The 15,000-nt window shown below is 49.0% G+C and overlaps 1 protein-coding gene across 1 annotated transcript in view; it reads left to right on the plus strand.

Annotated features, from left to right (window-relative positions):
* The window catches only part of LOC126989553 (E3 ubiquitin-protein ligase SMURF1-like), a 65,091-nt gene that overhangs the window by 13,373 nt on the left and 36,718 nt on the right, over positions 1-15,000 (plus strand). The window contains exon 3 of the mRNA XM_050848127.1: positions 689-797. Within this exon, the coding sequence (XP_050704084.1) occupies positions 689-797 (109 nt within the window). The remainder of the gene's footprint in view (positions 1-688; positions 798-15,000) is intronic.

Raw genomic sequence — 15,000 nt, forward strand, 5'->3', positions numbered from 1 at the left:
TACCTACCTTCCTTACCGTACCTTACCTTCCTATCCTCTTTACCTGCCTTCCAATTTAACCTTTTACCTTTTTCTTCTATTTCATTCCCTTGTCTTTTTCCATCTTCTATCTCCCTGAGTGACCCGTCCTTTCCCTTCCTTATTCCTTCCATCTCTACCTTACCCTACCCTGCGTATCTATCACCCTACCTACCTACCTTACCGTACCTTACCTTCCTATCCTTTTTACCTACATTACAATTTAACCTTTCTACTTGCTAACATACGTACAGGCGGGTCCGTTGTCTCTCTAACACTTTTAGCTAAGCAGGAGGCAGATTACCACCTCCTCAGGGTCGTACTTTAAAACATTTCGTCGCCCAAGTTCACATATTTGACATGGCTTTCGTAGGAGCTGCAGGCCTTTCCAGGGGTAGTTTTATGACCCTGGTGGTAGTTTGACCCTTCTTCTGTGCCGTGAACCTTAAAAAACACTCATGAAAACCCGGTTGATCCCCTCTTTGACCTTTATAAATAGTTGATGTGAGAAGCGATGGTGTCTTAAAATACAGCCCTCAGCCTTTCCCTTGAAGTTCGCTCTCTTCTCACCCACACTAACAATCCCTTCTCTCCTCCCCCTCCCTCTATGTACCGCCTGACCCCTCACATTCACACCTGTCTTACCTCACCTCACCTTTCCTCTCCTCAGGTTTGCCGGATCCCTTCGCCAAGATCAGTGTGGAGGGCTCGGGTCAGTGCCACACCACCGACATCTGCCGCAACACCCTCGACCCAAAGTGGAACCAGTACTTCGACTTGTGAGTGTTGCTGGCTTGTGTTGTGTTGCGTGAGGGAGGGGCACGGCGAGGTGTTGTTATGGGTGGGGATGGGGGGGCGGTAGAATGAGGGAGGGAAAGATAGAGAGAGAGGACGAGGAAGAAGGGCAGGGAGAATAAAGGAGTGAGGGGAGAAAGAGGGGAAGGAAAGGGAGAAATTAAGTGGGGTGGGTATCGGAAGGTAGAATAAGGGAGGTAGATAGGAAGAGGAAAAGGAAGATAAAGGGAGAGAACGAGGAAGAAGGGCAGGGAGAATAAAGGAGTGAGGGGAGAAAGAGGAGAAGGAAAGGGAGAAATTAAGTAGGGTGGGTATGGGAAGGTAGAATGAGGGAGGTAGATAGGAAGAGGAAAAGGAAGATAAAGGGAGAGAACGAGGAAGAAGGGCAGGGAGAATAATGGAGGAGAAGGAAAGGAGAAATTAAGAAGGGAGGGAAAGGGAAGAAGGGTGTTGTTGATATGGGTGGGTAGGGGAAGGTAGAATAAGGGAGGTAGGGAAAGTAGAATAAGGGGGTATGGAAAGTGGGGGGGGAGGTGGGTGGAGGTGTGGTTGGGGGTGAGATCGTATAGGGGAGAGGTGTATGGGGGGGGAGGTGTTGTGTTGGGGGGGATGGGGATAGGGAGAGGTGTGTGAAGGGGTCTCAGGGGATAGTGGGCTTTAACAGTGTATTAAGAGAGAGAGAGAGAGGAAAAAAACTACTTCCTGTGTAAATTGAATGAAGTTTTTGTATATATTAGTCTTACATGGAGGAGGAGGAACACAAAGAAACACAAAGAAAGAACAAACAACAGCAGACCTCATGATCCTGACGAGGCTGTTTGTGGCAAGCTACACTAACTATCTAATCAAAGGTGGAAGATGAAGGACAGCAAGGGCGAAGGAGGAGGAGGAGGAGGAACACAAAAGAACACAAAGAAAGAACAAACAACAGCAGACCTCATGATCCTGACGAGGCTGTTTGTGACAAGCTACACTAACTATCTAATCAAAGGTGGAAGATGAAGGACGGCAAGGGCGAAGGAGGAGGAGGAGGAACACAAAGGAACACAAAGGAAGAACAAACAACAGCAGACCTCATGATCCTGACGAGGCTGTTTGTGACAAGCTACACTAACTATCTAATCAAAGGTGGAAGATGAAGGACGGCAAGGGCGAAGGAGGAGGGGGAGGAGGAACACAAAAGAACACAAAGAAAAAACAAACAACAGCAGACCTCATGATCCTGACCAGGCTGTTTGGGACAAGCTACACTAACTATCTAATCAAAGGTGGAAGATGAAGGACGGCAAGGGCGAAGGAGGAGGAGGAGGAGGAGGAACACAAAGGAACACAAAGGAAGAACAAACAACAGCAGACTTAATGATCCTGACGAGGCTGTTTGTGGCAAGCTACACTAACTATCTAATCAAAGGTGGAAGATGAAGGACAGCAAAGGCGAAGGAGGAGGGGGAGGAGGAGGAGAAAGAGCAATGGAAAAGACAGCTTCGTTACTCATATTCTTCCCCTTCCCTCCTCCTCCTCCTCCTCCTCCTCCTCCTCCCAGTCATTCCCACTCACTCACGTCCTCACCGTTACAAAATTAACCAACCAATCAAATCGCTTATCCACGTCAAAATCAGTTCTTAATATACGACAATAGCAAAAAAAAGGTCAATCACGACTCATATTACAATTTTTTTCGTTCAGCAACATTGTCGGGGTGGCGGGGACGTGGCGGCCTTGTACTCACGATGGGGGGTGTTGGAAGGGATGCTGGGATAGGAGGAGGAGGAGGGGGGGAGAGGAAAGAAGGGGTGGAAGAGAAAGAATAGGACGGAAGGAAGGAAGGGGATGAAGAAGAAGAGGAGGAGAGGAAAGGAAGGTAAAGGGGGAGAGAGTAAAGAGGGAAGGAGGAGGAGGAAGGAAAGGGTGTAGGAAGGGATGCTGGGAGAGGAGGAGGAGGGGGGGAGAGGAAAGAAGGGGTGGAAGGGAAGGAATAGGACGGAAGGAGGGAAGGAGATGAAGAAGAAGAGGAGGAGAGAGGAAGGAAAGAAATTGACAAGGGAGAGAGAGAGAGAGAGAGAGAGAGAGAGAGAGAGAGAGAGAGAGAGAGAGAGAAGAGAAAGGATGGAAGGGATGGGAAGGAAATGGAAGAAGGATTGGGAGAGAACGGAGGAAAGTGGAGGAGGAGGTGGAGGTAACTAACTAGGTGGAGAGAAGAGTGGAGGAAGAAGTTATTAAGAGCTTTTTCCTTGGGTCTAAGAGGAGGAGGAGGAGGAGGAGGAAGAGGAGGAGGAGGAGGAGGAGGAGGCTGTGTGTGTTTGATATAAGTTGCTCGTGTTGTGTTGAGTCACGCCTCCTCCTCCTCTTCCTCTTCCTCTTCCTCTCCTCCTACCCCTCCTCCTCCTCCTCACGTGCCCTCTGTCATGTTTCTTCTCTCATGGGCACCGCATTCAGACTACCTCCTCCTCCTCCTCCTCCTCCTCCTCCTCCTCTCTTCTTCGTATTCCTCGTCATTATCTTCATTTTTCTTTTGCTTCTCTCTTCTTCCTCTTCTTCCTCTTCTCCTTCCCTCCTCTTCCTCTCCTTCCCCTCCTCTTCCTCTCCTTCCTCTTCCTCTTCCTTCTCGGTTAGTAAATACACATCCTCGTTCTCTTATAACAGACAGACATATAACACACACACACACACACACACACACACACACAAACACACACAGGCAGACAGACAGCAACAGGAGCTTAGTAATGGAGAGAGAGAGAGAAGGGAAGGAGAGGAAGGAAATTGTTCAAATGTGACTCAATGTTGTTGGAATCGGGTCGGCAGCTTTCTGGGTAGTACTGTGTGTGTGTGTGTGTGTGTGTGTGTGTGTGTGTGTGTTCTTCCTCCTCTTCCTCCCCCTCTTCTTGTTTTTCTTTTTCTTCTTCTTCGTTTTCTTTTTCTTCTTCTTTTTCTTCGTTTTCTTTGTTTTCCTTGTCTTCTTCGTCTTCTTTGGGCAACGAGATAAGGAGGAGGAGGAGGAGGAAGAAGAAGAAGAAGAAGAAGAAGAAGATAGTAATAATAACAGTAAGAAGAACAAGAAGAACAAGAACAAGAACAACAAGAAAATAAAAAAGAAATACAAGAATAAGGTTGCGTCTATCTCGTTTTCCGGATGCAAGTATTGTGAAACCCTCATATGACGGCCCTCACCTCACCCCGCTCACCGACTTTCCCTAAGACTCAGAGGCGACAGGCTTGCTTGGGCTTGACTGAGAGGGGCAGGGAGGAGGGAGAGGGGGATGAAGGGATAGGAGGAGGTGAAGGGGTGCAGGGGTTATTGGAAAAAGGGGATAGGAGAGAGAGAGATGGGGTGTTATATGAGTGGACCAGGATGTGTATTTACTAGCTAAGAGGGAAGAGGAAGAGGAGGACGAGAGGGTAAGGATAGGAAGAGTAGGTTGGAGGAGGAGGAGGAGGAGGAGGAGGTAGGGATGGAAGGAAGAGAGGGAGGTAGTGATTAGTAGGAATAGGAAGAAGAAAAAAAAAGGAGTTTAAGAAGAAAAAAGAACAGCCAGTCAGTTAGTCAGTCAGTCAGTCAGTGTGTGTGTGTGTGTGTGTGTGTAAAGGGCTTTCCAAATGTCACATCACGTCTTGTCTGTCTGCCTATCTATCCCTCTGTCTGTCTGTGTCACTATCTGTCCCGGATGTCACCGTGGGCTCTTCAGGTCACATCACAGACTCATAGACAGAAGGTAACGAGGAGACTGTCTGTTGGTCTGTATATATGTCTGTCTGTCTATCTGTCTGTCTTGATTTGAGGTTACTGTTGGTGGGTCTGTGTTCAAGAGAAGGGAAGGGAAGGAGAGGAGAGGAGAGAAGAGAAGAGGAGAGAAGAGAAGAGAAGGAAAGGAGAGTGAAGAAGTTGGGAGTTATTGTATACGAGAGATAGACAGATAGATAGATAGATAGAAACATGAACAATCTACATACACACTCAAAATACACAGCTGGATATACATGCTTACTATACATTAGACGCAGGTATACATTTGCTAGGCTGTCATACTATTCCTCTGAGCGTCCTTTTAAACATGAAAGGTTCGAATTCCATCTGTCCACTTGGTTCTCTTTCCTGTCTCGTACATTTCCTGCGTTGCCACTCTGTTACTAAGCTACCCAATTCCTCAACAGTACAGGTTCAGACTCCATCTCTGTTCACCTGGTTTGCTGTCTGTCTCTGTCTATCTTACCTAACTTCATTCTAGGCGTCCATCTGTTATCAATTGTATGGACGCGTGACATGACCTGCCCAAGTTACTAAGCTATACAATTTCTCAACAGTACAGGTTCAAACTCCATCTCTGTTCACCTGGTTTGCTGTCTGTCTCTGTCTATCTTACCTGCCTTCATTCTCTGGGTCTCAATCTGTTATCAATTGTATGGACGCGTGATATGACCTGCCCAAGTTACTAAGCTATCCAATTCCTCAACAGTACAGGTTCAAACTCCATCCTTGTTCATCTGGTCTTCTCTCTGTCTCTGTCTATCTTACCTGACTTCATTCTAGGCGTCCATCTGTTATCAATTCTATAGACGTGTGATTATGACCTGCCCAAATTACTAAGCTATCCAATTTCTCAACAGTACAGGTTCAAACTCCATCCCTGTTCATCTGGTCTTCTCTCTGTCTCTGTCTATCTTACCTGACTTCATTCTCTGGGTCTCAATCTGATATCAATTGTATGGACGCGTGATTATGACCTGCCCAAGTTACTAAGCTATCCAATTCCTCAACAGTACAGGTTCAAACTCCATCCCTGCCTTCATTCTCCGGGTCTTCTCCGGTTATCAATTGTATGGACGCGTGATATGACCTGCCCAAGTCCAGTCATTGCCCACAATCACGCCACTTAGGGTAGTTTTGTGATGTGTGTAACTTGTGAGTCCGAAGGTGGGATTTTAGCTTGTGTAGAGAGGAGGCTTAGTTTGATGTTAGGTAGGGTAGGTTGTTTCTCTCTCTCTCTCTCTCTCTCTCTCTCTCTCTCTCTCTCTCTCTCTCTCTCTCTCTCTCTCTCTCTCTCTCTCTCTCTCTCTCTCTCTCTCTCTCTCTCTCTCTCTCTCTCTCTCTCTCTCTCTCTCTCTCTCTCTCTCTCTCTCTCCATTTTCTTCCTCCTCCTCTTTCTCCTCTCCTCCTCCTCTTCCTCCATTCTCCTTCATTCCTTCACATTCTTCTCCCGCCTGATCTTCCTTCCTTCCTCCTCCTACTCCTCCTCCACATACCCTTTCCCTTACATACTTCCACATTCTTCTTCCACCTCCTCCTCCTCCTCCTCTTCCTCCTCCTCCTCCTAGCACACACCGGCCGGCTGGGTGTCCTTGGGCGGGTAACAGTGCCTGAAGAGAGAGAGAGAGAGAGAGAGAGAGAGAGAGAGAGAGAGTTACGTCAAGGCGCCCCCAGTACTTAGTGAAGCTTGCTTAGAGGGTGGGTGGGGGTGTCCGGGGAAGCCCCCTACACACACACACACACACACACACACACACACACACACACTCACACACATTATATAAATTTTTTCCTCAATTTTCGTCCATTTCTCTTATTTTCTTTAATTTTCTTTTTTTCTTTTTTTTCTGATTGTTTTTGTTTTGTTTGTTTCAGAGAGAGAGAGTCCTCATTAACGCATACGCCAGGTGCAAGGACGTCTCTCTCTCTCTCTCTCTCTCTCTCTCTCTCTCTCTCTCTCTCTCTCTCTCTCTCTCTCTCTCTCTTTGTCAATTACTTGCTCGAATCGATGAAAGTGAATCTGGTTTAATTAAAGAGATAGAGAGAGAGAGAGAGAGAGAGAGAGAGAGAGAGAGAGAGAGAGAGAGGGTATTATAGTATTAGTAGTAGATATGGTAGTAATGGTAGTAGTAGTAGTAGTAGTAGTAGTAGTAGGAGGAGGAGGAGGAGGAGATATCACCTTTCACCTGGTTTCCTCCTCTTCTCATTAGTCTAATTCCTCTTCCTCCCCCTCCTCCTCTTCCTCCTCCTCCTCCTCCTCCTTCTCTTCCTCCCTCTTTCCTCTCTTCTCTAGTCTCCATTGTCACTCACTACTCCTCTTCCTCCCTCTCTTCCCTCCTCCTCCTCCTCCTCCTCCTCCTCCTCTATATCCTAGCTCTTTTAATTTGAACCTAGTGAATCTCTTCCTGTCAGCTCCTCTCTCCCCTCTTCCTCCCCTCCTTTTATCTCCTTCCTCCCTCTCCTCTTACGCCCCCCTCCCACCCCCTCTCTCTCTCTCTCTCTCTCTCTCTCTCTCTCTCTCTCTCTCTCTCTCTCTCTTGATGGTTTGTTTATTTTTTCCTCCGTTTTTTTATATAATGGCTTCCTTTCTTTCCTCCCTCCCTCCTCCTCCTCCTCCTCCTCCTCCTCCTCCTCCTCCTTTCATCTTCCTGTCCTTCCTCCTCCTCTTCTGTTTTGGTCTTCCTTTCTCTTCCTCTTCTGCTTCCTTTTGTCCTGTTTGTGTGTTTTGCCGAGAGAGAGAGAGAGAGAGAGAGAGAGAGAGAGAGAGAGAGAGAGAGAGAGAGAGAGAGTGTGTCTGGTCGCCCTGATGTTTACCAAGTCCTGTGTGGGTGATTTTTTTTTTTCTTTTTTTACGTCGCGGCCTATTACGCCGGTAGGCTTCTTCCCGGTGGGTCCTGATGGTCGGCCCAGCTCGTTCTGGCGCAGGCGAGTGCTTATAGTGGCGCCATCTTGCATTGGCTCATGCTGACCTCCCGGAGCTCATCTTTAATTAAGTTGATAGGTTGTCTTCTGGACAGCATGTGGGTAGTTTTAACCCACTCGGCGGCGGCTGAAAAATCCCAGCTTGGTGGCACCGGGCGGGGATTGAACTCGCGTCCTCCTGAACGTGGCGCCGTCACTCTGTCGACTCAGCCACCGCCTCCCCTTTTGTGTGTGTGTGTGTGTGTGTGTGTGTGTACAAGTAAAAAGTAGGTTTCAGTTGTTGTTTATGGTGGTTAGATTTTCGGTTAATTTTGGTAGGTGTGATAGTAGTAGTAGTAGTAGTAGTAGTAGTAGTAGTAATAGTAGTAGTTAGGGTGCAGTGGTTGCAGGCCTTCAGGGGCGGCGGGCCGCCATTCCTGCCGTTGCCGCATCGCTGGTGCCATCATCTCAAAACTTCACTCGCCGCGCCACGCCTCAGACGCATCAATTTTTTATACATCAGGAATCGCACAATGGTCCTGTACGGCCAGTACTTCGTCAGCCGACCCCGCCAGCCCTCCGCTCAGGCCTTGCGCGTGGCCCAAGCCCGCGCTGGGGCAGCCCTGCTCGAGCGCGCTGGCTCTGCGCTGGTCGCGCGCGCTGTGGCTAGCCGCCGAGCCCCGGCTGCACCCAGCGCCAGGGCCAGCGAGAAGAGGCCGTGGCGCTAAAGGGAAATGTGGAGGAGCCGGCCGCCCCGCCTCCGTCTGGAGGCCCCGTGGCCCCCGCGGTGACCGACAGTCAGGACAGGACGGTGCTAGTGGTGCCCCTGTGCACGGTGAGGACCCCCCGCCCGAGGCCGAGGATGCGCCTCACAGTGAGCCCGCCCCCCATGGTGGTGCCGCCCTCCTGGGCGAGACCCTGCAGGCTGGGGTGGACACTGTGGGCGAGGACGAGGCCCGGCGGGGGACGCTCCCGGCCAGGACGAGCTCCCCGTTTAGCCGAGGATGTGGAGGCCGCCAAGGAAGCCGCGGCCGCCTCAGCACGGCGAGGCCCTCCCCCAGGGTAGGGCCCAGCAGTTGGGGCAGGAAGCCACGGCCCCCCCAGGACGGCGAGACGCGCGACCAGCACAGAGCCAGCGCGCTCCAGCAGCGCCGCCCCAGCGCGGGCCTGGGCACTAGCACCGTCCTGTCCTGACTGTCGGTCACCGCGGGGGCCACGGGGCCTCCAGACGGAGGCGGGGCGGCCGGCTCCTCCACATTTCCCTTTAGCGCTACGGCCTCTTCTCGCTGGCCCTTGCGCTGGGCGCAGCCGGGGCTCGGCGGCTAGCCACGGCGCGCGCGACCAGCGCAGAGCCAGCGCGCTCGAGCAGGGCTGCCCCAGCGCGGGCTTGGGCCACGCGCAAGGCCTGAGCGGAGGGCTGGCGGGGTCGGCTGACGAAGTACTGGCCGTACAGGACCATTGTGTGATTCCTGATGTATAAAAAATTGATGCGTCTGAGGCGTGGCGCGGCGAGTGAAGTTTTGAGATGATGGCACCAGCGATGCGGCAACGGCAGGAATGGCAGCCCGCCGCGCCCCTGAAGGCCTGCAACCACTGCACCCTAACTACTACTACTACTACTACTACTACTACTATCACACCTACCTAAATTATCCGAAAATCTAACCACCATAAACAACAGGGTGAGGCCCCGCAGTTGGGGCAGGCGCCCCCGCGACCCCATCCGCCAGCGGTGAGGGGTCCCAGGTGGTCCGCCACCACCTGCAGGTCTCCGCTAGGTTCATCAGGGGCCCGGGGACGCCTTCCTGGTCTTCCGGGAGCGGCGCACCCTACACGCCGCGGCGCCGTGCTGGCCTGCCTCGTCCTGCTGCGGGGGATACTGGCCTACTGGCGGGGCGGGAAGCGGCGGGCGTGACGGGACGCGAGTCCTGCCACGTCCTGAGCGGCCCTCTGCACCCCTGAGGCGCCACAGGGAGGGACCCGCCGCCCGTCCACTCCTAAAGGGGGCGGCGCGCGGGGCCCCACCTGTTGGCCTCTCTCTGTTTATTTTCATTACTCTCCATAGACACTGCGTATCTACTTACCTGTTGGCTACGCCCCATTGCTGATAACAGTGATGACGCCAACAGCAATAATAGTAACAGTAATACACGAGCTGGACTTAACGTCAGCTAAAGGAATCATGTAGTTGTAGTAGTAGTTATGGTGGTGGGAGTTTGTTAATAGTAGGTGATAGCGTAGTGGTGGTGGTGGTGGTGGTGGTAACTGGCAGTAGCAATAGTGGTTAGTAGTGATGGTGTGAATAACAAAAATGTACAGGTCCCCCCTCCCCCCCTTCTCTCTCTCTCTCTCTCTCTCTCTCTCTCTCTCTCTCTCTCTCTCTCTCTCTCTCTCAGACCTTCAGGAGTACTATTAGATAAGGTTCCTGTTCCTTCTGTCCTCCTCCTCCTCCTCCTCCTCCTCCTCCTCTTCCTCTTCCTGATGCTGCACGGAACATTAATCAGCTCTTCCAGTCACAGAGGCGCCGGTAGTTTGTCAGTCAGTCAGTCAATCAGTCAGTCAGTCAGTCAGTCAGTCAGTCAGTTAGTGCTTGTATAATAGTCTGTTACTTTTGTTTCTATCTTTTGTCAAACAGTTCTTTCTAGTCAGTCAGTCAGTCAGTCAGTTTTTATTACTATGTCAACTAGCTTTTTCTCTCAGTCAAATAATTCCCTTTCCAGTCAGTCAGTCAGTTTTTATTACTATGTCAACTAGCTTTTTCTCTCAGTCAAATAGTTCCCTTTCCAGTCAGTCAGTCAGTTTTTATTACTATGTCAACTAGCTTTTTCTCTCAGTCAAATAGTTCCCTTTCCAGTTAGTCAGTTAGTCAGTCGGTCAGTCAGTCGGTTTTTATTACTATTGTCAAGTAGCTTTTTCTCTCAGTCAAATAGTTCTCTTTCCATTCAGTCAGTCAGTCAATCTCCTCACCTCATGAATCTTTAAAGACCTTGCAACACACACACACACACACACACACACACACACACACACACACTGACCACGGACACACCACAAACCCCTCACCCCTCTTCTCTCTCTCTCTCTCTCTCTCTCTCTCTCTCTCTCTCTCTCTCTCTCTCTCTCTCTCTCTCTCTCTCTCTCTCTCTCTCTCTCTCTCTCTCATTACCGTTTACTTAATTACAGTGGTGGGAGAAGAGAAGGAGGAGGAAGAGGAGGGAGGGGGAGGAGGAGGAGGAGGAGGAGGAGGGGGACATCCGGGGACTTACCTTTTCCTCCCCCCTCCCCTCCCCTCCTTTCCTCCACCAGTCCTTTCCTCCCCTGCATCTCCCATTTACCCATCACGGAGAGAAGAGAAGTAAAGAGAGGGAAGGGAAGGGAGAGAAAGATAACAGGGAGGGGAGGAAGGAAGGAGGGAAAGATTAGAAAGGAGAAGGAAGGAGGAGGGAGTGTAGGAAGGAAGGGAGGAATGAAGGAAGATAAGAAATAAAGAAGGAAGAGAAGAAAGATAGAAGGGAGGGGAGAAGGAGAGGGAGGGGAAGTTTAGAAAAGGGAGAAGGGAGAGAGAGGGAGATAACAAAAGGGAGAGAGCAAGAACAGTAACAGTAGATAGATAGATAGATAGATAAATAGACAGAGAGAGAGAGAGACAGAAAGACCTTATATAACAAACTGAGGAACAGACAGACAGACAGACAGACAGACAGACAGACAGACACAGAGACACCCAGTAGCAGTAGCGTCTCCCGTGAGGTAATTAAGCAGGAGGAGGAGGAGGAGGAGGAGGAGCGGTTGAGGCCTCCTTGACCCTGGGGCTGAGAGGCTTGGGAAAGGCAGCCACGCACCGCAAACTGAAGGAGGTGCTGAAGGAGGAGGAGGAGGAGGAGGAGGAGAAGAAGAAGAAGAAGAAGAAGAAGAAGAAGAAGAAGGAAGAAGAGGAGGAGGAGGAGGATTAGGGAAAGAAGAGAGAGAGAGAGAGAGAGAGCCTGAGGGAGTGATCTATAGTAGACCTCTCCTTCCCTTCCCTTCTTTCTCCTCCCCTTTCCCTTCCCTTCATTTCCCTTCCTTTCCTTTCCCTTCCCTCTCCTTCCCATCTCTTTCGTCTTCCATTCCTTTCCCTTCCCTTTCTTTTCCCTCCCTCCCTTTCCTTTCTCATCCTATCTTTTCCTTCCCTTCTCTAACATCCCCTTCCCTTCCCTTCTCTTTCATTACATTCCTATCCCTTCCATTCCCTTGTCTCTCCTTCCCTTTCTATCCCATCTCTTTCCTACCATACCATACCATAGTGTTTCCATGAGTCTAGTAATAGTGTGACAAGGCTTCGTCTAACTAACCTGACTAACCTTTTTTTTGTGGCCTTATAAAATTGTCGTTGTGGGAGCCCAAATCGCCTGAGAATACGGTCCCCTCCTTCATGGTCTCGGGGTTCCCAGGTCTTAATTACGTACGTTACAGCTTGATGCACCGACAGCCACTGGAGAGGTCAGGAGAGAAGTACCGTATAGAAGAATGCTTAAGGGGAGGGGTCTTGTGTTTTATTATATACCTTATATTTTGTAGTCTTAGATATATATGTCCATCCTCTTAACCTAACCTAACCTAACACTTGCCTTAGAATAGTATAGACTCCTCCTCCTCCTCCTCCTCTTCTTCTTCGTCTTCTTTTTCTTCTTCTTCTTCTTCTTCTTCTTCTTCTTCTTCTTGTTAAATGGCCTCAGATTCTTATGTTCACAGTAACCAAATACCAAAAACTGTGTGTGTGTGTGTTTGTGTGTGTGTGTGTGTGTGTGTGTGTGTGTGTGTGTGTGTGTGTGTGTGTGTGTGTGTGTGTGTGTGTGTGTGTGTGTGTGTGTGTGTGTGTGTGTGTGTGTGTGTGTGTGTGTGTGTGTGTGTGTGTGTGTGTGTGTGTGTGTGTGTGTGTGTGTGAGTGTGTGTGTGTGTGTGTGTGTGTGTGTGTGTGTGTGTGTGTGTGTGTGTGTGTGTTAGCAGGCTTTTCCGCAGACAGGAATGGGCAAACTTTGAATATGTGTTGAGGCAGAGAGAGAGGAGGAGGAGGAGGAGGAAGAAGAGGAGGAGGAGGAGGAGAAAGGGAATCGCTGTCCACCTGTCCTTCCCTTCCTCCTCTTCCCTTCTCTTCTTTCCTCTCTCTCTCTCTCTCTCTCTCTCTCTCTCTCTCTCTCTCTCTCTCTCTCTCTCTCTCTCTCTCTCTCTCTCTCTCTCTCTCTCTCTCTCTCTTCTCTTTTACATTTAAACTTGAGAGAGAGAGAGAGAGAGAGAGAGAGGTGGACGCTGACAGGAAAAAAAGGAAAAAAAAAAGAAAAATATAAAAATGGTAATTGCAGGGGCTGGCTTCCATCCTGCTCTCTCTCTCTCTCTCTCTCTCTCTCTCTCTCTCTCTCTCTCTCTCTCTCTCTCTCTCTCTCTCTCGATAAGCCACCATTAAGTCGTTAAAAGTAATAAATAAAGTAATAAAATGATAAAGAATAAAAAAGATAATAAAAAGACCTTATCATCGTCATTCTCTCTCTCTCTCTCTCTCTCTCTCTCTCTCTCTCTCTCTCTCTCTCTCTCTCTCTCTCTCTCTCTCTCTCTCTCTCTCTCTCTCTCTCTCTCTCTCTCTCATATTAATCTTATCAAAACGCAAATGGTATAATAAGATGTGTGTGTGTGTGTGTGTGTGTGTGTGTGTGTGTACATCGTTAATACGTGAGTGCGTAAGGGAAGAGGAGGAGGAGGAGGAGAGGAAGCCTGTCCCCTCTCTTTCCCACGCGCCAAACAGGTGTGTACGTGTGTTTATGTGCGTGTGTGTGTGAGGGGGGCGGGGTGGGGTAAGGTGGTGGAGGGGTGAACACCTGCATGTGGGCTGGAGTTTACCTGGGCTTGCGTTAGGCTTGTGTTGGAGTCTGTACTGTACTCACTTCATCTACCTCTTCTATTACAGAGATATCTAACATCTATATCCTCTTTGACTGCACGCTGTAGCTACTTTATTTTACTGTTTAATACCTTTGTTAGTCGTATGTCTTTTTCTCTTTTTTTCTGTAATATTTCTGCTGACCTGACCTCCTTTTCCTCTATGATGTTTGTGTTCTATTTCTACCATCCGTGTTTTATATAAGGACTCACAAACTCAGACCTGTTATAAACTTGAAAATACACTCACTACATCGCATCGCAGTCAAGATCTCTATTTAGGTTGTGAATCTTAAGCCTCGTCTCATAGTACACCACTCAGACTTCCTACATCTGACAGTTTTAGTATATTGATGACAAGGTTACAGGGACTACATTATAAGTACCTACATTGCACCCCTATCTTGCACTAACACAACCATCACCACACACACACACACACACACACACACACACACATACCATTCTAATATTTGACAGTTGGGTGAGGTTAGATTACTGCCCACAAGGTTACAGGAACTACATATTAAGCACAGCACACCATTACGCTGCACTAATGACACACACACACACACACACACACACACACACACACACACACACACACACACACACACACACACACACACACAGACGATTCTAATATCTGACAATTGGTTTAGAAAAGTTTACTAATCACAAGGCTACAAGAACACCACACCAACACCACCACACACACAAACACACACACACACACCAGCAGCAATAGACAAAAAGGTGTAGTGGGACGAGTAACCAGAGGAAAGGAAAGGCAGGAAGGGAAGGGGTAGTAGCGATGGTGGCGGCGGCAGGGTTGTGAGCAGCGCTAGATTAATCCGTCCAAAGAACTGGTGTGTGTGTGGTTGAAGGCTTCGGGGCATTGGCATACCAGAGGCTGTCTTTGTCCTCCTGCTGTGTGTTATTGCCGCTGGATTCTTTGCCCTGGAGGTGGAAGGGATAGCTACTGTAAAGGATGATAGACTTATATGATAGATAGATAGGAAATATAGCATAGTGAAGACGAAATAAGGGAAACAATGCAAAATAGATAGGTTAGTAGTGATAGTAGATGTAGGATTCTTTGCCCTGGAGGTGGAAGGGATAGCTGTTACAAAGGATGATAGACTTAGGTGATAGATAGATAGGAAACAGAGCATAGTGAAGACGAAATAAAGGAAACACTGCAAAATAGATAGGATAGTAGTGATACTCGATATAGGATGATAGTAGAATGGTCGTAAAAAAAATAATGAAGGAACCAGAGTAGAAAACAATGCGAAATACCGTCTTCAGGTTTAGGAGAGACTAGAATAACGTCATAACTATCAACATCATCAGCACTTCGTTACTCTTCGGGGTCACATTACAACGAAGTCACTTTTGTAAACACGCTACTATAATATTAAAAAAAAAGATACAGTAATGCCACGTGGGGTTATAACGTATGACCCCAAAACTGTACCTTACCTTACGATGCCAGACCCTGTCAAATGCCCTATTTCTCCTCCTACGATGCCACCCCCTGTCAAATGCCCTCTTTCTCCTCCTACGATGCCACCCCCTGTCAAATGCCCTCTTTCTCCTCCTACGATGCCACCCCCTGTCAAATGCCC

The sequence above is a fragment of the Eriocheir sinensis genome, unplaced genomic scaffold, assembly GCF_024679095.1.
Source record: "Eriocheir sinensis breed Jianghai 21 unplaced genomic scaffold, ASM2467909v1 Scaffold121, whole genome shotgun sequence".
Taxonomy (NCBI): Eukaryota; Metazoa; Arthropoda; class Malacostraca; order Decapoda; family Varunidae; genus Eriocheir; species Eriocheir sinensis.